This window comes from Lipotes vexillifer, unplaced genomic scaffold, assembly GCF_000442215.2.
Source record: "Lipotes vexillifer unplaced genomic scaffold, Lipotes_vexillifer_v1.1 scaffold75, whole genome shotgun sequence".
In the NCBI taxonomy this organism is placed as follows: Eukaryota; Metazoa; Chordata; class Mammalia; order Artiodactyla; family Lipotidae; genus Lipotes; species Lipotes vexillifer.
In genome coordinates this window covers 1,402,571-1,425,789 of record NW_006771517.1, presented here as the reverse complement: position 1 = coordinate 1,425,789, position 23,219 = coordinate 1,402,571, and the positions used below count along the sequence as shown (strand labels likewise).

At 60.9% G+C, this 23,219-nt stretch overlaps 1 protein-coding gene across 2 annotated transcripts in view; it reads right to left on the bottom strand.

Moving 5' to 3' along the window:
• Positions 1–1,011: 1,011 nt before the first annotated feature.
• Positions 1,012–23,219, bottom strand: part of NOL4L (nucleolar protein 4 like) — a 132,874-nt gene continuing 110,666 nt past the window's right edge. For both annotated transcript variants that reach the window (XM_007446851.1, XM_007446852.1), the window contains 6 exons: positions 9,889–10,157; positions 7,407–7,592; positions 7,136–7,327; positions 6,826–6,948; positions 6,176–6,377; positions 1,012–1,232 (listed from right to left, as the gene is read on the bottom strand). In XM_007446851.1, the coding sequence (XP_007446913.1) occupies positions 1,012–1,232; positions 6,176–6,377; positions 6,826–6,948; positions 7,136–7,327; positions 7,407–7,592; positions 9,889–10,157 (1,193 nt within the window). The remainder of the gene's footprint in view (positions 1,233–6,175; positions 6,378–6,825; positions 6,949–7,135; positions 7,328–7,406; positions 7,593–9,888; positions 10,158–23,219) is intronic.

The following is a 23,219-nucleotide window of genomic DNA, read 5'->3' as shown; positions in this document are numbered from 1 at the left end:
AAAAAGGGGGGGGGGGGGGGGTCGGGGGCCCTGTCCGAGAGGCCAGGGCCTGTGCGGAGAAGTGTTCAGACCTGGCTCCCTGGGGGCAGGGTGAGGGCAAGGGCCCAGCTGACCGGCTGGCTGCCTGTGCCCCGGCACTCTGTCCTGTCAAGCACTGGGGCCAGGGCCTCCTCCCTGGGCTCCATCCAGCTCCTGGCCTCCCCTCTGGACTTACCTCCCAGGCAGACACACTGGGTCGGGGAGGTGGGAGACAGCCGTTCAGAACAGGCTCAGGACACATCCTGGAAAAGCCCACGCTGGAGTGTGAGGTAGAATACGGGTGACCGTGTGACTGGGGCGCCTGTGGGATGGGGGAGGGGGAGTCGCTTTTGTTTGTCTTTGCTCTGTAGTGGGTGTGGGTGAGGTCCTCCTGCTTGGCGGGGCTGGGCGCTCAGAGGGACAGCCAGCCCGGCGCCCCCACTGCCCCCAGCCCTGCCGGCCCCCAGCCCGCGCCAGTGTAGTGATATGGAATGTTAGGTCACAGGGATACATCCTTCTGATCAGACAGACACAGACTGGCAATCTGTACAAACACAAAAGAATCCATTTTCAGAAAAATAAATTACTAAGGGGAGAGGAAGAAAGGGTCCACTTTGTTTTTCTCAATAAATATGCAATTCTGCTCACCTAAGACTTGAAAGGTAATTATCTGGGGGTGGGATTCTAACATCGGGGTCCTCGAAGATGATTCTAAATAGAGCTGCGGCCCCAGCGCCTTGTCAGGGGGAGCCCCAGCCCTTCCAAAGCTGCCCCGTTGGCCTCTTCCAAGCAGGTCAGAGCACCCGTGTGGTGAGATTCCAAAAAAAAGTGTCCTTGTGCCCAGAGTCTCAGGCGCTTGGAGTGTGGCTAGAAACAGCTCTTTTGCATCCACCTCTTTCAAAAAACAAAAGGTACCAACTGGTGAGGCGGGAAGCCGGTCCGGGGCTGGGAGAGCCTCCTTCACTAGGGTAGTGCACTCCACGTGCTGCTGGGTCAGTTCTGCTGTAAAATGAGGTTTTCCAGTTCATCTGCTGAGCGCAGCAGGAAGGCGGCGGACTCCCGGTAGCCGGCGATGAGCTGCCGCACGGCACTGATCTCGGTGGGGCTGAGCTGGGCGGTGGGCATGGTCCGGCTGGTGCTGTTGCTGGAGGGCGTGGGCGTGGGCGTGGTGGAGGTGTTGGAGGCCCCGCCTTTCATGCTGAGGTCCGTGGGCCCTGCGAGGAGGGGAGCCAGCGTGAGGAGGGGCACCCTTTCCCCTATCGTGGGGGCCCAAGGCCCTCGTCTGTCTCCACGGTTGTACCCCAGTGCTTAGAAGGGGGCCTGCAGACAAGACGTGGGCTTCTCTGTTAAGCCCGAGGGTGATCCTGCGTTGGGGTCGGGGTGGGGGGGGGGGAGGCTTTGGCCTCGGGCCGGGCAGCACTCTGAGCCCAGCTCCCTGGCACTCATCGCACCTCGGCTGCTCTCTGAGGACTGTCAGGCAGGCCTCCGCGCTCTGGGCTCTGGTCTCCGGGGGGAGGAGGCGGCCTCGAGCTGGCGGGGGAGGGGGCGGCTAAGACACTGCCGGTAGGTGGGGGTCCGACGCCCCCGAGGGGGACAGGGTGTGGAAAGCCCCGGACAGAGTCCAGAGTTGGAGCCCCAAAAGGCCAGGAGAAGAAGCACCCATGTGTGCGCCTCATGAGACAAGGAAGGGGTTTCTCAACCGCTGCCACCGGGGAAGAGCAAGAAAGAGGCTGTGGCTGCCCTGGGCTGCCCTGCTTGGGCCTGGGAAAGAGGCCGGGGCTGGAGCGGCCAGATGGAGCGCGCCCTGCCGGGAGCGGCTGGAGGCGCAGGTTGGGGGAGGCGCTGGGGGCTGAGCCGCCTCCGGATGGGCTGCAGCACCTCGAAGCCCCCTTGCCTTTGAGAAGTTCTCTTGTGCCCATGCGAGGTGGCAGATTAATGCTGCTGGGACGGGAGAGCGTGGGGTGGGTGTGTGAAGGTCGGAAGGTCAGACAGGACCCAGAGGGGCCCTCTAGAGAAATCACCTCCCCTTCGCCCTTGAACAGTGGCAGCAAAGAGGGAGCCTGCAGTCTTACCGAAACACACTGGGGGTGTGTGCTGGGGCCACCAGGCCTGGTCTCCTCTCCACCTTTCCCAAACGGCTCTGTGGGGTGCGCCGTGGCTCTGCAGTCAGCGAGCCCGGACTGGCGGCCTGCTCAGCCCCGCCATGGGTGATTCCTAACTTCCCTGGGCCCCCGGCCCTCAGCTACAGCACAAGGAGACTGTTCTGGGGCTGAGCCACGCCGGTGAACCCCTCGGTGCGGCTCGGGATGCTCAGCCTGCGGAGGCCCACTGGGAAAGGGCTTCCAGGAGACACAGAAGCTCCTGGAATTGGAGCATTCTGTCGAGGTGTTCAGCAAGAAAACCGCCAAAGGAGAGGATCTGGTGGTGTGGGAGCGGAAGCTTGCTTGGGAGGCCTTCTGTGACCCAGCTAGGTCCGCCTCCCTGTGCCCTGCCCAGCCCCCAACCCCCATAAGCAGAGATCATCGTACATGGGTGTGAGAGGCAGTTCTCAGTTACCAGCCAGCTCCCCACTACCCCACTGGTTCTGACAGCCAGTTTGAATCATTATTGCACCTACAGTGGCGCAGCTTTCTCACGCCGGTGAACCCCTCGGTGCGGCTCGGGATGCTCAGCCTGCGGAGGCCCACTGGGAAAGGGCTTCCAGGAGACACAGAAGCTCCTGGAATTGGAGCATTCTGTCGAGGTGTTCAGCAAGAAAACCGCCAAAGGAGAGGATCTGGTGGTGTGGGAGCGGAAGCTTGCTTGGGAGGCCTTCTGTGACCCAGCTAGGTCCGCCTCCCTGTGCCCTGCCCAGCCCCCAACCCCCATAAGCAGAGATCATCGTACATGGGTGTGAGAGGCAGTTCTCAGTTACCAGCCAGCTCCCCACTACCCCACTGGTTCTGACAGCCAGTTTGAATCATTATTGCACCTACAGTGGCAGCAGCTTTCTTTTCTTTTCTTTTTTTTTTTTTTGGCCGCACCATGAGTCTCACAGGATCTCAGTTCCCTGACCAGGCGCTGAACCCGGGCCACGGCAGTGAGAGCCCGGAATCCTAACCACTAGGCCACCAGGGAACTCCCTATAGTTTTTATGCTGCTACAGAGATGGACAAGCCCTTGTCACTGGAGACATATAGACCAGAAGTAACATCTTGGGAGAAATTATGGAAACTCGACTACTGCTAAAAGGAAGCTGGTGCAGCCCCCAAATGGGGAAGGAAGTTGGAATCTAGATGGGATAGTCTGTCACATGGGGTTATTTCTTCTCTAATCAGAGAACAGGGACGTCAAGCAGGAGGTCCCGGGAACTGGCCTGCTAAGGAACATCCTTGGAATTGAGGGTCGAGGGAAGCCCGTTAAAATGAAACACAGGAGGAAGGACTGGGGCTGGGAACTGCTGGGAACAGCAGCCAGTCAGGTGGCTGACCCCCACATGGGTGCTGCTGGGATAGTCTGGGAGCAGGCAGGGGTGCCTGCGCTGGCTCCCGACTGCTGCAGGGTTTGGTCCCCTCCAGACACCGGCTGGGGATGGCAGAGGAAGGCCGGAGCCGCCAGCCACATGGGTGTGAGCTAGCCCTGGGCTTCCCCTCTTTCCTCCCTCCGCCCCCAAGCCTTGTCCTCTTCACTCCCATGCTCGTAGCAGGCCTTCCGTCTCTTCCCCCAGGGCTCCGGTTACAGGCAGACACTCAGGTGGCCAGGTGGTTGCTAGAGGGGCCGGAGCGGGTGCGAGTTGCCCAGCACCCCAGGTAAGGCAGGCAGAGCCTGCGTCTATCTCGGCTGACCTGGATTTCCAGATCCACCCGTGATCTAAGTGAGGAGCTCTGAGCCACCAACACGACAGCCCAATCAAGGTGCCAAATGGACTGAACCCTCGTTTAAGGGCTGCTGCTGGGAAGGTACCGGGACTGGGGCTGCCCGTGGTGTTCTTCCAGCTGCTGGACCCAAACCCAGGGCTCACAGGACGCCACTGCCCCCAGGCAGGAGGTCAGCGAGCAGATCTCGGCCTCCGTGACCTCACCACCCACTTCTAAGGAACCAGGGAGACTGAGGCACAGGGGCAGAGCTAGTGGCCTTTCTTGAAGCCTCTCTGGCAAGTGTGAACAGGGCGGGAGGGCGGCAAGGCCTGGCCCTCAAGAGAGGCCGGAGCAGCCCTGGCAGCTGCGGCCCAAGACAGGCCCTGCTGTGTGGTGCCAGGTGGGGGCCTATCACAATCGCCTGCCCCCTGGGAAGGACTCTCCCCGTGTGCAACAGGGGGGGCTCTAACTTCCCACCCCGCACCTGTCTCCAGACATGCTCTACCGGGGTCGCCACTCAGCAGGGCTGTCAGATAGGCTCCTTCCTGGAAGGAAAGCAGCCCGCCTGGGACAGCCATTTCACCCCTGCTGCAGCTGGCCACTCTGGCCTCAGCCTCAGGGATTAGGGCCAGGCAGCCTCTTATTTTAGGTTAAGAGGCATTAGGAAAGGATGAGAAGTTAAGCCCAGGCAGAAATCTTCCAGGGACCCGCACGTACTTGCCGGTGGTGGGGGGCAAGGTGAGCGAGGGTGTCTGGGCCTTCTGCCATGGGTAGGGACCAGCCGCCTCCATCGCTGCCCAGGAACAGTAAGGGGTCTCCCGTGGCCAAGGACAAGGGCCTGAGAGGAATTCTCAGGCACGTTCAGCCGAGACCTAGAACCAGAATTCCCCGGCCTGCGGGCGGCACCTTCCTCTAACCTACTCGTCAAGCAGCAACTTGCTGTCACCCCCAGCCTTTCCTCTCGCCTCTGAACGACCCCCAAAGCACACTGCTTCTGCCTCCTGTCCTCCCCATTAAAGTCTCACCACAAGGGCAGATAGCACAATTCATAGCCTCCTTTGGTTAAAGCCTATCTGTGGCTCCCGCTGCACACAGAACTAAATCCAGTTACCTGGCTCAAGAGGCCCTGGGATCACCCCTACCTGACCTTGCCAGCTCCCGGGGGCCGCCAGGCTGCCCTCCACGGGGGGAACCTGCTCTTCCCCTGCCGCTCCTGCCACTCAGGCCTCAGTGTGAAAGGGCCCGAGGTCCGCACTCAGGGCAGCACCTAGCTCCATGGGGAGGTTTGTATCTTTTGGGGACTGTTTCTCCAATATTGGCCTGTGTTCCGTCTGCATCAGAGTCACCTGGGCAGAGTTACAGGGGGGCACCTAGGGGATCACCAGCTCCTGGGGTTAGAGTCGGGGGACAGACGGCTAACCACTGCCCCAGGTGACCTAGATGGGGCCCCACAGTGCAGCAGAAAGGGCTGGGGCCCTGCTCCCGGGTGAAAGAACCTTCATCTCGGGGCTTCCCTGGTGGCACAGTGGTTAAGAATCCGCCTGCCAATGCAGGGGACACGGGTTCGAGCCCTGGTCCGGGAAGACCCCACATGCCACGGAGCAACTAAGCCCGTGCGCCACAACTACTGAGCCTGCGCTCCAGAGCCGTGGGCCACAACTACTGAAGCCCACGCGCCTAGAGCCCGTGCTCCGCAACAAGAGAAGCCACTGCAACGAGAAGCCCGCGCACCGTACCGCAACGGAGAGTAGCCCCCACTCGCTGCAACTAGAGAAAGCCCATGCACAGCAACGAAGACCCAATGCAGCCAAAAATAAATAAAATAAATAATTTTTTTAAAAAAACTTAAGAAATGCTTTTAAAAAGAAGAACCTTCATCTCACAAGTGAGGTCCTAAGCGGTGGCCTGGAGAGGGGGTGACCTCCCTGGGACCAAACCCTGGCTCTACCATCAACTCTGCAAGACCTGGGCCAGCGACCGTCTCACTGAGACTTGGTCATTTTGAGTGAGACGAGGGTGTGGAGGGGCTCAACTCAGGTGAAGAGCGGGGCCTTGGCTGGGACTCTGCGCACAGTGGCCCATGGAGGGGGGGTGGGGCAGCGGCAGGGGACCAGGGAGAGGCCCAGCAAGCCTCCGGGGAGGCAAGAAAGGAGTGGAAGGCTGTTCGTGTTAACCTTGCCTTCCAAGCTAAGGACTGGCTCAGATTATGAGATGGGGAGGGTCCCTGTGCCAAGAAGGAGTCACTTTCCCGCCCGCCCCGCCCCCTTCCCAAGGCGGCTCCCTGGTCAGGGAGCCCGCAGAGTCTGGTGTCCCGCACTCACCATTACTGTGATTTCCTGTTTGGAGGGAGGCAGGGGGCTGCAGGTTGCTGCCCAAGGCCCCATAACCACGGTAACTGTAGTTCAGGCCACCGTTGACGTACACAGGGTCCTGGGAGTAGGAGGAGGCTGGCAGTGAGTAGGTGGAGTGGGGGATGGCTGCGGAGTCCCGGGAGTGCTGCTTGTCCAGGGCTATGGGCTCGTCCTGCAGAGCGGGAGGGAGGCGCTGGGGAACCACAGGGGCAGCAAACCCTGACCACGGTCCCTGGACGGGGGTGGGTGGTGGCTCCAGATTTGCCGGGACCCGGCGCGGGACCTGCAGGACTCTGCCTCTCCACCTGGCTGCCTTGCCCAGGGCCTCCCCCAGCCCCCCACGTGCTCATCTATCTTCAGGGCAGATTTCATCTGTTCCTGCCCGGCTGAAGACACTCTCAGGGCTCGGGATGAAGTCCAGACTCCCTTCCTAGGTCCGCAAGGCCTTTGTGTCTGGGCTCCTCTGACTCCCGCCACCGCCCCCCCGCCGCCCCCCTCCCCCCAGCATCTCCATCTCCCATCTGAGGACGCCCTCCCTGCTCCCTCTGCACCCGGGGGCCGTGGCAGTATCTGCGGGATGGCTGAGGACACCCTCCCAGTGGCTGGCAGGGAGCAGGCACCTGAGAGGACGGGTAGATCTCCAGGCGCATCCTTTTGGCTGCTTTTCTCGTCTCGCTCTCACAGGCAGCTGCTAGGATGTTTTCTGCCATGGCCGAGGTCAGGTGGGGAGGTGTGGGTCTGGTCTGCAGGCAGAATGGGGATGGAGCCAGTGTTAGGGCGCAGGGACCCTGCCCTAAAGGTGGGCAGGGCAGCACTGGGCTTTGGGCTCCTCTGTGAACCAGGGGCCACAGTGCCTGCTCCCAGGGGTATTGGGAGGGCTGCGGGGAAAGCGCCCGGGAGGCCGGGAGGGTGCGCGGGGCCTGGGCTCACCATCTCCATGCCATTCTTCTTCATGCGCCGGCAGGACTTCAGGTACGTGCGGATGCGCTTGCGGGCCCGCTCCTGGAACTCAGGGAACTGCCGGCTGCAGGACTCGATAATGGCCTGGATCTTCTCCTTGGGCTGCTTGGAGATGGGCACCATGCGGTCCAGGTTCTCGTCCACAAAGAGACGCACGAACATCTGCAGGAGACACGGGCTGTGGGAAGGGCTGGCCCGGCTAAGCCCCCAGCCCAGCCAGCCGTCCCGGGCGGGCGCTCACGTTGAAGGCCTTGAGGCGCTCAGGGTCCATGCCCTCGGAGTCATTCATCTTGTCATTGTCCTCATGGTCGTCGTGGTCATCGTCGTCGTCATCTGCTGTGGGGGCCCGGCCCACCGTCAGGTCCTCAGGGCAGCCACTGACCTCGGTTTTGATGGAGTCATAGCTCCCCGAGCTGTAGGGGGGGGACTGAGAGAGGGCGGGTGGGGCAGAGGGTCAGGCCGCGGCGAGCACACCCAGATGCCACGTGAGCCACGCTGCAAGGCCCTGAGCAAGTCACTCTCCTTCTGCTCCTTTCCCCTGCGACACGGGGACAGCGATGCTGCCGCCCCTCCCTGGGCGGCTGTAGGAGGGACTGCCCACAACCACACATGCAGAGGCCTTGCGCCCCGGAGGAGTTCAGCGGAGGGGACAGTGCTTTACTCGGCAGCAGTGCCCACGCCAGGATGTGCCTCATCGCACGAGGGAAAGGCAAACACAGAAAGGGCTCCTTCCCGCCACCAGCCAGCCTCTCCTGCTTGTGCCAAGATCTGTTCTGGCTTCGGGGTTTCTCTCCCTGATCTCCAAGGGGCTGCAACCCTGAGTTGACAACCGAGCTGTCACAAAAGCAGTGAGTGTGCTGTCTGTCGGGGATGAGGAACAGACGGGCTGGGAAAGAACCAGCCAAAGAGACAGGCCCATCAGGCAAAAGGGCATCCCCGCAGCTCCCGGGCTGGGCTTCTCCTGTCTGCTGCCACCCCTGGAAGTCACCGTGAGCCCCGATGCAGAGTGTGTGTAGAAAGGGGAGAGGGAACCAGGCACAGCCCCTTGTCCTGCAATAGAGAAGGGACCCACCCCCTGAGCCCCTCCTGGAGCAAGACCCTTCCCCAGCTCCTCTCCTCTCTGCTTTTTCCCTTCTCTTCATCCTTTACTGCTCAGTTCCCGTCGGGTCTCCTGCCCGCTGCCGCACGTGCTCTGGGATGGCTCCCCGAGGACCACTGTCATTTGCCTTTTAGAAAGTTTGCGGCTTTGTCCAGTCCTGACTTCACTCAGTGGTACCCTGGCTAGCAGTGTCCTGGAGACACGGTCCCTGCCCTCAAGGAGGTGGGCATCTAGTAGGCAGTCAGGCCCAGGAAACAAACAGCCGCAGATCACACCCTGCAACGTGGCCACATAGTGGCCCAGACGGCATACAGCTCTTGCTGACAAACGTATAAAGACAGACACTGATTGGTGCCCTGTCCCACGGTAGCTGCCACCACCAGCCTCCATGTGACCACACCCACCGGGGTCAGCGCTCCCAGGGTCCCTGGCCTCGTGCCCATCTCTTGATCCACACACAGACTCCGAAGGGGAAAGGACACCCAGGTCCTCTGGCCTCCCACTGGGCTGTGTCAGACTCGCGACGGAGGGTCAAAGGTGCCTTGGGCAAGTCACATTCCCAGGTGCTCTTTGGCCAATCCTCTGCCAGCGTCAGAGGAGACAGAAGAACTATCGGTGGCGCCCGTGCTCCCATCTCACTTCCATGGTCCACACATGTGGCCTGAGGCCACGGTGGCAAACTCAACCCCTCTGGCTCTCTGCCTGCCAAGGCGGCAGCTGTGCCTGCCCCTGGGACCCAGTCAAGGAAGGGAAGACAGTGCTCTGGCCAGTACCTGCCCCGCAGCCTGGGCTCAGACACACAGCGACGACTGTGTACAGAACCTTCCCACGAGACACGTCACTGGAAGCCAGCACTGGCTCCCACCCCACACCCTCTGCAGAAGAGAAAACAGAACCTGGGAGGGGAAAGAACCTGTGCAGGGGCCCGTAGCTGCAGCCCAGGAGTGTAGGGCTCTGAGAAGGCACCTCTGGCCCCCCCTAGCCCGGGAAAACACCCCCCGGGAGAGCTCCCGCCCCCGGTGCCACACTGCACTGCTGCAGGAGACCTCGGTGGCCTGGAGATGGCTTTCGGAAGCAACAGGGGAGGGGGAGGGGGAGGGGAGCGTCAAATGGTGGGGCACCTGTCCGCCCCCCATTAGCCTGGTCTATTGAGTTTCACACATCCACATCCCTGGGGCCACAAACAAAGGCCTCACCTTTTTTCTGCACCATCTGTAGAATGGGGACAGGCATGCAGAGTAGCCAGAAAACATGAGGCCTTGGGCCTCTGTGCTGAATGTAGCCCACTTGCTGCTGTTCCTCACAGCAGACTCTGTTTTGGAGGCAGAGGGGGCCAGGCCACACGTCACCCACCACGTCCACCAAGGCAGAGGCCAACAACCCCGCTTCACAGATGGGAGTGGAGGCTGAGAGAAGTGAGGGCCTTGCTCGAGGTCAACTGAGCGGTCTCCCATTCCAGAGCCTCCCCAGGACAATGATAGCAGAGCAGCCACGGCTACCACCCTGACTTGGTGTCACAACCCCGGTATGCGTGATTTCACATCAGCCCCGCACAGCCCTGCCGTGTACGGGCGCGGCAGAGGCTCCCAGCTCCGGCGGGCCAGCAGCCCGCAGCCCCACACACCTCAGGGGTGGTCTTCACCCCGTACTTGACGCGGCTCCGCAGTCCATCGGTGTCGGAGGGGTAGGAGGGCGTGCCGAGCGCTGAGCCCTGCGGGAGCTTGTCACACAGGTTGATGGGCTGATCCTCGGCGGTGGCGGTGAAGTCCACGGGGGCCACCGTGCCGTTGCCATTCATCTCGGGGAAGGCGGGGTCTCCCTGTGTGCTGCTCGAGGTGGACGGGTTCAGGGTGGAGGAGCCATTGCCGCTGCCGCTCTCGGAGGAGGAGTCGTCTGAAACGAGAGGCCTGGGTGTGAGGCTCCACCTCAGCACCCGCTGGCCCCTAAGACCGCCCTCCCCCCAGGTACGTGGCCACGGCAGCCACAGCGGGTACTTGCCCTGTGCTGTCCTCACGACCATCCCTGGGCAGGAGGTGAGAGCTGCCGTCCCTGCTGGGGGCTCCAAGAGGCTAGCCTTGCCCCAGCCTGAGGTGGGGGCAGGGTCCCTCTGCCAGAAACTTGGGCCATCAGGGGCAGAGCAGCCATGGAGCATGCCTCCTGCCCTCCACCCCACAAAAGCCATATCCAGCTTGGAGGGCCAGGGAGTGAGTGGCTGCAGCCCTAAGTCTGACCTGCCTGCCGCAGGTCCAGAGGTCCTCGGACACGCCAGGGGCTGCATGGGGCCTGGCCAGTGCCCCCCTCTTCCTCCAGCTCACCACTGCCTTGCCCCTTTACACCCTCTCCCCACAGGACCCCTTCCCTACAGCAGACCCTTGAACTTCTCCATCCTCTGCCTGAGGAAGGATGGCTCCACTGTGACACCCCTGCCCATTAGTCACTCCCTCCAGCAAGCAGGCCCAGGCCAATCCTGGCAGCCTGTGCAGACAGAGATCTGCCCTTGGAGCACAGTCACATGGCACTGAACACCCAGAGCCAGGGCTGCGGGTGCATCCCTGGCACCTCATGGGCCATCCCTGCTTTCCTGAAGTGACAGCCCAACAAAGCTCTGTGGAGGGCGCCCCCTGCTGCAGACAGCGCGGCATTGCTGGGGGACCTAGGAAGACAAACTTTTAACTAGGAGGTTAGACACTTCAGATAAATTCCAGGCCCCTTTCCCCCACCCTGCCCCAGCCTCCTGCTTGATCAGCTGAGAAGGCAGAAGCCCAAGCTACGCTCAAGCTCCCGGGGTCACTGTCAGGTGAGTACCGCGTGGTTCCTGGTGGCGCCCAGGTGCCCAAGCGGCTCTGCACCTGCAACCAGAGTGGGTGGGGGAGGGGCGGCCACTGTGAGCCCTGACCGCCTCCCCGGCCAGCCCCTCCCCCAGGCCAGGGTCGCGCACGACCCCACCCCCACCCTCCCAGCCGGCAGATTATGAAGATTTAGTTCCTGGTGCTGGGCACTGGGCACGCGCACCTCCGGAGCGTCCCCATGGTGACCAAGCGGCTCTAGCTCGCCAACCAATCACTGGCCTCCCGGCTGCCCAGGGGCGGGGCCGGGCTGCCCATCAAGCAGCCAGGGCCCAGGGCAGAGGGGGATGGGAAAGGCCTCCGCGCCATGGCACCACCCCCACCCCCCACCCCCACATCTCCCCCGCCCCGGCTGCCGCAGGTCCCCTGGGCCAGGATGCCCCTCCTTCTCCCCCTCTTCCTCTGGGCAGTCACTGCTCTCTCCATCCTCCTGCAGGGCAGCTCCAGACTCTACTCAAAGCCACCCCAAAGATCCCCCCGCCTTGCTCAGCTACATCCCACAGTCCCCAGGCTAGCCGCCCTGCTACCTCTGGAACCTCACCGCCCATCCCCTCCTCCTCAATCACAGATGGGTCTGGTTTTCTTCTGGCAGTGTCTCCAGCGACCAACCTAGATATTTGTGGAGTGAGTGGTATTTACTGAGCACCTACTGCGTGCTGGCTCTGTCCCAGGCTGAGAAACAAAGTAGTGACTACGACCCAGATGCCAGCCCTCCTGGGGGGGGACAGATGCACATTACTGAAACACACAGAGAGTGAATGGGCCACCAACTTGCCAAACCACATCCACCCCACCCCCACCCCACCCAGCCTCCTTGGCCGACCTCCCCCTTCAGCACCCCAGCTCCCCTCGGTCACCCCACCCTTTCCCAGCACCAGTCTAATTATCACCCCCCTGTTCCCTAACCTTCCTGCTCCCCACAGCCTGCCCAAGAAGAGTCGGCAAGAGTGCTGGGTGTGTTCTTGGTCCCATGATCTCTGCAGCCTCCCCCAGCCCAGGTCCCACTATCTGAAGCCTCACACCTCCAGACCTCTGCTTGGGCTCTGCTGCCTGCCTGCCATGTTGCTTCCAGCTCAATAAATGTCAGTCCACCTTCAAGACCTGGCTCAACGCTACCTTCTCAGAGCAGGCCTCCTTCCTCCGCTGTCCCTAGGAAGGAGGTACTCAGAGCCCCGAGCCCAGCCTGGTGCCCATCCTTCCGAGGGACACTTCATGCCTCCTTCAGCGGCTCAGGATCAGTCCTGAGAGCTGCCTACCTCCCCACCAGGGCTGGGCCCGTTGCCAGAGAAGCCCCAGCACCCGGGATTCAGAAGTCTCTGCCAGGGTCAAGGAGCTGGAGGGCAATGATTGACACCCATCCTGGCCGACAGTCTGAGCTCCTCTGAGCTCTGGCCGGTGCCCATTCTTAGCTCACCTTGCAGGTGTGACTTCACATCCTGGCACCACCCCCAAAAAGGCCACTTGCTTGACCTCAGAGGGCCTTGTCTTCCTCCTCTGGAAGGAGGGGTTGCTAGGAGGGTCAATGGGCACCACAGCAAGCACAGAGGGAGCCAACCGTCACTACGCTCGGCACGGGCGTCAGGCCGACGGCCTCCTGCAGCATCACACCAGGAACGGGCCCAGAGGTGGCACCCCGACTGCCTGCCTCCCGGCCAGATTCCCTCCAGGGAGGATGGACCCTCTGGCCCTGTGCATCTCCAGGCATGAGCATGAAGGAGGCTCGGGTGCTGTGAGGACACACGCGCGCGCGTGTGTGTGAGTGTGTGCGCGTGTGCGTGTGTTCCCAGGGCCCTCCAGCTCAGGAGCCCAGGGTGCTGGCCCAGACTCTTGAGCTGCCAACACCCTCACCCCAGGGCTGTGCACCTCAGGCGCTGGCTCCAATGGTGGCACGGCCCCTCCGCGTAGGCAGATGCCACCTCAGTCTGATAGGGGAAGTGGCTGGGCAGATGAGACCCATGAGGCCAGGAGCCCTGACCTCCTGTAGCTGTGCATTCCAAGTTTTTAGAAGAAACTGGAAATATGCACCATTATGTAAATATCCAGATTTTTAAATACTGGTGACTGATTTACATTGTTCACATTTTGAAGAACCTTACTGGACAAACGGACAAACAAAACGTGGTCTATCTATGCAATGAGATACTATTCAGCCATAAAAAGTAATGAAACTCTGATACATGCTATAACGTGGATGAACTGTGGAAACGTTACGCTAAGTAAAATAAGTCAGAAGCAACAGGACGGATGCTGAATGAGGACACTTACATGCAATATCTAGAACAGTCAGGTTCAGAGAGACTGAAAGTATATGAGGGGACACCAGGGACTGGGGGAGGGTGGAATGGGGAGTTATTGCTTAATGGTTACAGAGTTTCTGTTTAGAGTAATGAAAACTCTGTTTTGGAAATAATGTGTGCTGGTTGCACAACACTGTCAATGTATTTAATGCTGCTGCGTTGTACACTTAAAAATGGTTAAATGGCAAATTTTATGTTTTACAAAATTTTTCACCACAAAAAATTCCCCCAAAACAAAACAAAACAAAAATCCTTGAGTAGGCCCGTGGGCTCCAGTTTACAAGCTCCATTTGCTGCCACCGCATGTATCCACGGGCCAAGCCTCTCCCGCCTCCACTCTGCATCTGGGGTCAGGGAAACCCAGTGACACACACAGAGCCCTCCTCTGGGGCATAGGTGAGTCACAAGTGCCTCCCCCCGCCCCCCAACATGCCGCCCTTAACCTGCTCATGGGCTGCCTGCAACCCGGGGTCCACTTCCAGCCGACGAGGGAGGCCATGGGCCTTTAGGCAGAATGCAGAGGGGCTGTGTACCCTTGAAGACACCCCTTCACCTCCTTTCAAAATGGGTGCCATGTCAGTAAAATAGGATTTATAAGGTGTAGACAGTACCTGGCACAAAGAATAGGTGCTTAAAAAACACCCCGATTCCCTGCCCCCGCCCAGGCCTTCTCACTTCATAATGCACTTGCTTCCCGAGCATGGCTTTTCCAGACTGGACTGTGGGCTTCCGGGGGCCCCTCGGAGCCCAGCTTGGTGCCAAATCTGAGGTGGGCACGGTAAGGGGGGGTGGGAGAGGGACAGGGACAGGAAGATGCTGTTCCTGCCCTCGTCCCTTCCTTTCTCTAACACTTACTGGGTGTCAGGCCTGTGTGGGGCACTGGGGACACTGAGGTGAAAAGATGGGGGTGGTCACTGTCCTGGGGCTCGTGCTCTAGGGAGCAAAAAACCAAACATAAGGTTCTAGAGGACACTGGGCTCTGGAGAGAGCCTTGGAGTTTCTCGCCCCTCCTGTCCCCCCCCCACCTCCCCCTGCAACCCCTTGTGCTTCTGGGAAGCCCTCTCTGACTGCAGCGCCCAATCGAGGGCCCAGTTCTGGACCACCCGCTGCGGATCTCACCCCAGGGAGGGTGGAACTAGGGTGGGTGCTGGGCAGGAGGGAGGCAGGGCAGGCTTTCTGGGAGAAGCCTCCAAGGACAATGCCGAGAAAGCCCTGGGGCAAGGGCTGAAGCCCCCTGACCAAAGCAGGGCAGAGGGCTGCTGAGAAGAAAAGCAGCTACATCTGTCCAGAGGCCCCGAGGCAGCGGCTGTATCTGTCCAGAGGCCCCCTAGGCAGTGGTGATGACCGGGGCCCGCAGTCCACGGACTGAGTTCAAACCCCCAACTTGAAGCCAAACTCTCCCCAGGCCCGCTGGGCCCTGCTGGCAGCCCCCCATCCCCGCTGTCACCCCATCCAGCTGTGTGCCCTGGCCTCTGCCCTTGTTCCCTCTTCTCAGGACACTCCGAGTTCCCTTCCCTCCAGGGCTTTGCTGAAAGGTCACCTTCTCAGTAAGACCTCCCTGCCCCCACTCTGACACGCTGACCCCTTTACCCGTTTTTTTCAGAGTGTTTATCACCTTCTTACATATTATGTCTATGGTCTGTGCCCAGCGCCCCCGTAAGCTGCCCTGGATCGTTCCTGCCTCTCCAGAAACCACACCCCTTCCTCTGGTGAGGGGACCCCGAGTCTTCCAGGGTGAGCATGTGTCCCAGGCCCGGCCAGTCAGCACAGCCCATCACAGCGATCCCTGATGGGCATGTGACCAAGTTCGACCCATGAAAGTCAGTCCAGGGGCTTTTGCAGAAACGACTGGGGAGAAGTGCCCTCCCCTCACCACAGGGGCTGCTGAGCCCACTCAGCAGGGAGGCCCTCACCCGGAAGGCAGGGCTGACAAGCTGGCACAGACAAATCCCCCCTAAATCCGTCCGTGCCCAAAGCCAAAGAAGGCCCTAGACTTTCTGGTTATAGGAGCCAATGATTTCCTTAACTGCTAAAGCTGGCCGTAGGCAGGTTGCATCACGTGCGCCTGGTTTGGTCTCTGAGTAATCCACGGTCCTGCCCCCAGGAGGGCCCGAGGGAACGGAGCCTCCACTGGCCCTCTCCTCCCTGTGGGCCACCCCAACCCCAGGAGGGGCTGGCTGCAGGGCCCGCCCTCCCCCAGCGCCCGGCACAGCCCCGGCCCAGAGACCTGCCTGCCACTGTGTGGGGAAAGAAGGAAGAGGGAGAAACAGCAGCATCCCAGGCGGGGGCGCGCTGCGCTCTGACCCATTCCTAGTTCTTCCCTCCTCCCAACCCTCTCCAAAAAAATGTGATTTAAGGGAGTCACGCTCGCAAACCCATGCCCGAGGAGCAGGGCCGGGGGAGCAGGTGCGCGGCCTCGCTGTCTCCCGACCTTGGGCACAGCCTGCCTCCCTGGCTCCTCTTATCTGCAGTCTAGGGAGTTGCCGCTGACGCCCTCTTGGGCTCTGACACTTTATGACCCTGTGAAAGAACCCAGCTGGCCCCATGGGCACCAAGGGCCCAGCACACGGAGTGCAAGAGTCGGGCCTTCCGGGGGTGCAGGCCTCCAGGCATGGGACACGCAGCTGGAAGTGATCCTCTTGTCTCCACCTGGTCCTTATCTGTGCAGCCGTGCCAGGAGGCCCCTCCAGGGTGGGTACCCCACCCACAGCCGGCCAGCCGGAGCCCCGAACAATGCCAGCAGGACAGGACTGCCCCCAGCCTGTGACTGCAGTGACAGGGACAAGTGCAGTGCGGGGCCACGGGGAAGCGGTGGGAATGCACCCCTCCCGAGCACTTCCACAAAACCAGGCCTCCCTGGCTCCGGCGAAGGGCAGCTCCCCGGTCTGGGCAGGACACAGGGCCCACCACCTGTGCCCGGAATGCCTATGGGCAGGGGAGGACTGCGTGCCCATCTATGTAACGTGGGGCAATGCGCTGCTATTCAAACGGGGGAATTAGTGATGAATGGGGGAAATTGTTCCTCCTTCTGTCCAGTCTCCAGAAGGAGACAAAAACCCCTTTTACCTCGGCAAACAATGCCCTTATGTGGGCGCCAGCGCCCCGCAGTCCTCACAAGCCCGGCTCTGTGCGAGCCGCCAATCGCCACACCAGGCTCTGGGGCCACAGCCGGTGGCACCCTCTCCCAGGGGCGACCCTCGCAGGCTCCCGAGGAGGGCTGGGCAAGAGCGCGAAGGTCCGCCGGCCCTGGGGGCCCCACCAGCCCAGAGTGCCCGCTGCAGGCTGCCTGCTGTGGCCAGAGGTGCGGCTGGGCTGCCGCAGGAAGCGCCCCCTCCTGGCGGGCTTCCAGGCAGGGGAGAGGAGGGGGCGTCGATAATTCACACACACAGGACACGGGCCCGGACGAGGCGGGGAGGGGAGAGCGCTGGAGCCGCAGCCCCGCCGAGGCCCGGCGGCCCCCAGGATGTGGAAGAGCCAGCCCCGCCTCCCTCCTGCCACGTGGCTTCAGGCCGCAGTCCGGGGGCCCTGACTCTACTCTGAATTTGGGGTGCGCGCCTCGCCAGGGCTGGCCTCCGCTCTGACAAAGGCCAGTGGCCAGGCTGTGTTGACATGATGCATAGTTCCCAGGAGCACCCGGCTCCTGGCAGGCTTACCCAGCTCTTCCTCCCGGAAGAGGGCCCTGGGGTCAAACGGGGGACACCGAGGAGTTGGGTGAGGCGGTGTCACTGGGACCCCACCATCCTGGGCGGTGGGGCCACGCCGGGCATCTGCCCCACAGTCTGCCTTCGGACCCCGCTGCCGGCCTAGCTGCCCCTCCTGAGCGCTACCCCACTCCATCCCTGTGGCTCCAAAGGCCTGGCCCAGCCCCTGCTCCCCATCCCAGCTCCACTCCTGCCCCCAACACCCCCAGCACCTCTATTCCGCAGCATCCACCTTCCCGCACTTTCATGACTCATTCCTGAAGGTGGCATCAACACCTGAGGCCCTCAGAGTCCAGAGCGGCGCTGTCCAACAGAAACGTAATGCGAGCCACCTACGGGATTGTTAGTTTTCTAGTAGCCCCATTAAAAAATGTAAAAAACAAAAAACAAGTGGAGTGAATTTTAATAAACTACTTTATTTAACCCAATATATCCAAAATATTATCATTTCAACTAATAATTAATTCCGTGTTAAATCTGAGATACCTTACATCCTTTTTTCATACAAAGCCTTTGAAACTCAGTGTGTATTTTACACAGTACACCTCAATTTGCACGAGCCCTTTTCAATAGCGGTCTGTGGCTCCCATGTTAGCGCAGACCCAGATTTTTGTGATTTCCCCCTAAAACTGAAATCATTTCCCTCAGTGCAGGGACCCTGGGGTCTCAGCCCCTAGAGAGGTGTCCAAGTTGCAGATGAGAGTTGGGGTCTTGGGGCAGGTGGCCTGAGCAGGGCTGGCAGCGGGGCACTGGGGGCAGGCGCCGCCTTCGGTGGGAGTGGACACCAAGTATGTGGCAGGCGCCGGGCAGACTCATCGTGCCTGATTTGCACAACCACCCCCCGGAACAGACATCAGGAAGGAACCAGAGGATCCCAGAGGGAAGTCATCGGCTGTCACACAGTGTGAATGGAAGAGCACAGATGAGCCCCAGTGCTGCCTGATTCCCCGAAGCACCCACCCCTCATGCTCTTTCTTCTTTTGGCCTCGATTTGCCCATCTGTACTATGGGACAGCCCCCACCCCTGCCACTGTCCCACTTTCTGCCGGCCCTCCCCTACATATCCTGGCCCAATGTGCCCCGGGGGAAAACACTCCCAATATGGACTGTCTGGGTCTTTGTCTTCCCAGGCCCTGACAGTCTCCCTGGCCCCACCCTCAAGGCCAAACACAGGCAGTGAGCCCTCAATGCTAATTCAGTGTGCAAATCTCTAGCTGAGATGCACCCTGCACCCCCTCACCCCAACCCCAAAACAAATGAGCAAAGAGAGCCACTTCGGGCAACCATGTGTGAATGATTCATGGGGCAGGGCCCTAGCCCCAGAGCCTGTGTGCTTGTGTGTGTGGCTTCTGAGTGCCTGGCAGGCCTTCTGCCAGCCGGCCAGGAAGCCCGTCTGGGTTCGGTGCATCCCAGCCCTTAGGTCAGAGTGATCACGCCAGCGTGGCCCTGGTCACTTCCTGGTTCCTGGGAACGTCGCCTGTGGACAGGCTCCGGTGGCGATGCCTCTCCGACACGCCCCTCCCCCGGCCTCCTCTCCAGCACAGCAGGCCTGCCTCCACAGAGGGGCAAGAGGCAGTTGGGTTTCCACGTGTCCTGGGCTGGGGAGGGGGGCAGGGGGGAGCAGGGCTCTGACACCCCGATGGCTCAGCAGGCCTAGGCGAAATCTTCCAGGTGTCGGGGGCGGGGGGGATCTCCCTCTCCCTTTCTCAGCAGGTGAACTTTACCTCTAGGGCCCTGGAGCAAGTCCTGCCCTATGGCCCCACCAGGCGTCTGGGGGCCTGTGAGGGCCTAAGACCCCGGCAGCCTGCACAAGGCCAGGGCTGTGCAGGCCTGGCCTGCTCCGGGGATAAAGGGATCTCTCGGTGCTGTCTCCCAGCCTCCCTTACCCCGCAGCGGCAGGAGGCCAGGACAGCCCAGCATTGTCTGTGCCGCCTGCAGCCCAGCTGATGATGGACACTTTCCTGTGACCCGGGCCTGGCAGGGTGGCCCACGGCCAATCCCCGGAAGGGCTTGGGCCCCAGTTCTGGGGTTGGGGGGCGGGGGCAGGAGGCTGCCCGCCGCCACTGCCTCTCTCCATCCGGTGTGGATGTTTGGAGCCTTGAATAGGAGCAAATAGCTACTGCTCTAGAAGGAGAGAGTATGTGACCTGTAGCCAGAAAATGAGGCCCAGACACAGCTTCCAGTCTCACCTGAGAAAGGTGGAGTCGGGACCAAGATCAGGCGTGGGGGAGAGGAGGCTCAGTTTAAAAGCCCACTGCAGGAAGCCATCCCAGGGAGGCCACTGTGAAGGGGCCACAGTCCCCCCCCACACGTGACAGTGACCAGGGAGGATGCCCAACAACGAGGGCTGGGTCCACAGTGAGCAGGCTGCGGCAGGCCGTGAAGCCTTGGGGCCCCAGCTGGGGAGACGGCTGCTCCAACCGCAGGGGTGGGCCCGTGGGAGGGTGGGTACCATGCGCACAGAACACGAGAAGTGGCCGAGGCTCAGGGGTAACGCGGGCGACTGTCTCCCGAGCCTGCCTGGCCTGGCCCCAACCCCACTCGCAGTACAGCCTCTTGGCTCTTCCCTTGCACAAGCAGCTTCCACCCCCGGCCGGGAACACTCCCGTGGCATTCTCAGTGCCCGGCACAGTGGCCAGCACACAGGAGCTAAGCTGCTGTCTGGGCACCTTCTCCTTGGACAGAAGAGCTAACTTGCAGCTGCCCGTGGGGCTGCCCATCAGTGAGGGAGCCTGGGACGGGTCTGGGGTTTGCAGATTAGACAGCAGGATCCTGGGAGATGTAAGGTCCCCCAACAGGCCCTGGCACACGTGGGTGGTGAGTGGGACAGGAACTCAGGAGATGCTAGAGCATCTCCTGTGCCCAAGCCGCGAGCTTGTAAAGAAAGCCGTGGTCAGAACCCCACAGGGTGCAGTGGGTAGAAGAGATCAAGAAAGACCTGGATGGATGAGGAGACAGGACTGGACCGCGTCGGGCAGTGAAGGGTCGGGTGGATGGGGTAAAGTGAGGCGGACACCTGACCCACCTACAGCCCCCTCAGCCTGTGAGTGGCCAGTTGGCCAACGGACCCCAGCCTCCGGCTCTTCAGCAGAGCCTCCTGCAGCTGCCTGGCCACCTGAGAGGAAACAATCCCCTCTCCGGTTACCCAGCCTTCCCTGTCCACACACTGTCCAGTCCTCAGCCCGCCATCCAGTGACGGGGAGGGATTGGCCCCAGGCCACACAGCAGACAGGCAGCAGAGGCAGAATCTAGCCTGGGCTGGCTCACCGTGGCTGGGGTTAGGGCACACTCCCCCTGCAGACCCACCCTCCGTGGAGACGGGCCCAGGTGGGTGAGGACAGGGAAGGCGTCACTGCTGTAAATACCGAGCCCTGGGCAAGAGAGCCACACACCTGCTCCCGAGGTGACCGCCCCTGCTGCTGCCCAGTTTGCGTGTCTGGGTAGTGGAGCGCCACACCCAAGGGCAGCAAGAGTCAGGAGGCAGGAAGCCTTGGTCTTCTCACAAAGAGCTCCTGAGACACACCGGGATTAATGGCTGCAGTCACGCAGGCCACGCTACAGACAGCAGCCAGGGATCAACTTGCTTAAATAAGACCCCACTGCACGACCAGGGCAGGCCAGGACCTGCTCGGGAGAGCCACGGCAAAGTGCCAGGGGCTGCCGGCAGGGGGCCGTGTCCGGGAGAGACCCTGGGCCCACAGAGGCGGCTTCACCTCTCTCCTTCCTCCCGGATCCCTTGCATGCCAGCCCCTCGCCTGGCCTGGGCCCTCTCTCCTGGCTGAAGCTTGGGGCCACAAGGAGCTTCTGGAGACATGTGACCCAGGAAATCCCCAACCCTGGCATGCAGCATCTTCCTCCCTCCCCAGCCTCCTCCTGACGTGCGGCCCAAGCTTCCCAGGCTGTTGAACACCTGCCTTCGACATCACAACGCAGCCTCCTCCGAGAGGCTTCCGCTGGTCCCCCGTCTCTGCCACTAGCTGCTCAAGAGCCGTTTGCTAGGCACCTGCTCTGAGCTGAGGGCTGGGGATAAAGCCCAGGAGAGGACACTCGGCCCTGAGGCTGCTCCGTGCCGCACTGTTTGTGACAACAGAAAAGGGGCGGCTGGGATGTCCTTCCCCATGAGTGGCCCAAACATAGGCTCTGGAGTCAGAGACACCCTTGTGGCCACTTGGAGTCTGGGCAAGTTACCTCTCCCTCTCCCTCTGCAGGTCAGGCCTAGTCACAGCTCTGAGCTCACAGGGTCGCAGCCAACCTGCCACCACGGCAGAGCTGAGCAACAGTGGGCTCAGGAATGGGACCTCCAGTCACTGGGATGACCAGACAACCTTTAAAAATGCCATTATCAGCGATGGGGAGAGACGAGACACCATGTGGAACAAAGCGTGGGTCCAACACTACGCGATCCCTCCCCCCACCTTTTTTTTCTTTTTAAAAGGAAACGACTTCGATTATATACACAGAAAAGACTGAGAAAAATTGCACTGGTAACATTGGTAACTTTGACTGTCATTTTTTTTTTTTTTTGCTCCTGTTTTTTTCCTGTTTTCTACAATGAATGTAATACTTGTGAAACGAGGTAAAAAATAAGATACGTTTCTTCAAAGACACATCTCCTGCCCTCAGAAAGCTTACAACCCGGCGGGGACCCCACGTTCTGTGTGCCAGTCCCTCTCCTGCAGGTTCCTTGAAGGGGTGAGGGGTTATCAGCCTCCCAGGCCACAGGGCTTGATATTCATGTGACAAAACTGGTGGAGAGCCCTGAAAGAACCAAAGGCTTAAGCCAGGACCCTCAGTGCCTTGGTCCAGCCTCAAGATGTGGTGATGGCCACTGGAGGAGAGACTCCAGATGTCCAGTCTGCAGGCAGAAAGCGCCGGCACCATGTCCCTGGAGGGAGGGAAGCTCCGAGGTCCAGTGGGTCCCAGAGGCCCAAGGCTGCAGGAGCCTCTCATTTGAGAGGCACAAACAAGAGGCCCCCAGATGCCCCACAGCTCCTGCCCAGCGAACCCCAATGGCCCTGCAGGAAGACAGAAGCAGGACCCTCAGTTCTGCCCTGGCGGTGACTTCCTGTCTGCCCGGAAGGTGAGTAATGTCCACTCCCCACCCCCCGCATCCCTTCTGGAGGCCAGGCCTCACATTTTCCGCTCAGGAAGAGGCAGAGCAAGAGGCCTGGTGAAGCACATCAAGGGGAAATGGAAGGAGAGGGCCCTGGCCCGGCCATGCACCTGACATCCAGCAGCCTGCTGGCTCACCTGCCCGGCCTGGGCCCTCTTTCACTTATTCATTTAACAGACACTCCCCCTCACTTGCTCTGTGCCAGGTGCTATGCTGGGCACCAGGGAACTGGTTCTCAGGGTGCTTAGTCGGTAACTGGGGAAGAGACGGTCATCAAACAGATAATCCCACTGACGGGGCATAACTACAGATGGATGTGCCGTTTGGTCCTAAGTCGATGCCAGACCACCGTGTCTCTGGACAGAGTCTCTCAACAGTTGGCTTCTTCCAACTGTCCTCCTCTCCACCCCCAAAATACAGCTCCTGGGTGTTTTTCCAGGCACCTATGAGGAGACCAGGGCTCTGTGTGGACTCAAAAGAAAGCCCAAAGCCTCAGCTGGGGCTTAGTGGAGGGTCTGGAGGGGACCTGGCTGTACGTGGACTGCAGGCAGTGGTGGGAACAGCCTGGATCACTCAGCCCTGGATCACGACTCAGAGAAGGTAGTGCTCTGAGTTTGGGGGGACAGCCTCCTCTGGTTCCCAGGCTCCCGTGCCCATCTTCTGGGGAACCTCACACACGACCTCGACGCCTGCCAAAGAGGACAGAGGAGGGCAGCAGCCTTGGCAACCCCTCCCGACTCTGGCCAGATCACCCAAGTTCTCTCAATGATCAACAGTTCCCTCCCCTGAGACGGGACAAGAGCCCTGTGCTCACCCACAGCAGCTCCAGCCACCAGTCAGGAAGCACCACGGGGTTCCCCGGCCAAAGCAGCCAATGCTGTGATTTCAAGAAGCCAGGAACGGGACCCGTGAAAGAGACCTGTGAAGTGAGGCCTCGCAGGCAGTGGCAGGCTCGGGGACAGAAGTACAACCGTGTTTGCGTTTGTGGCGAGCACACT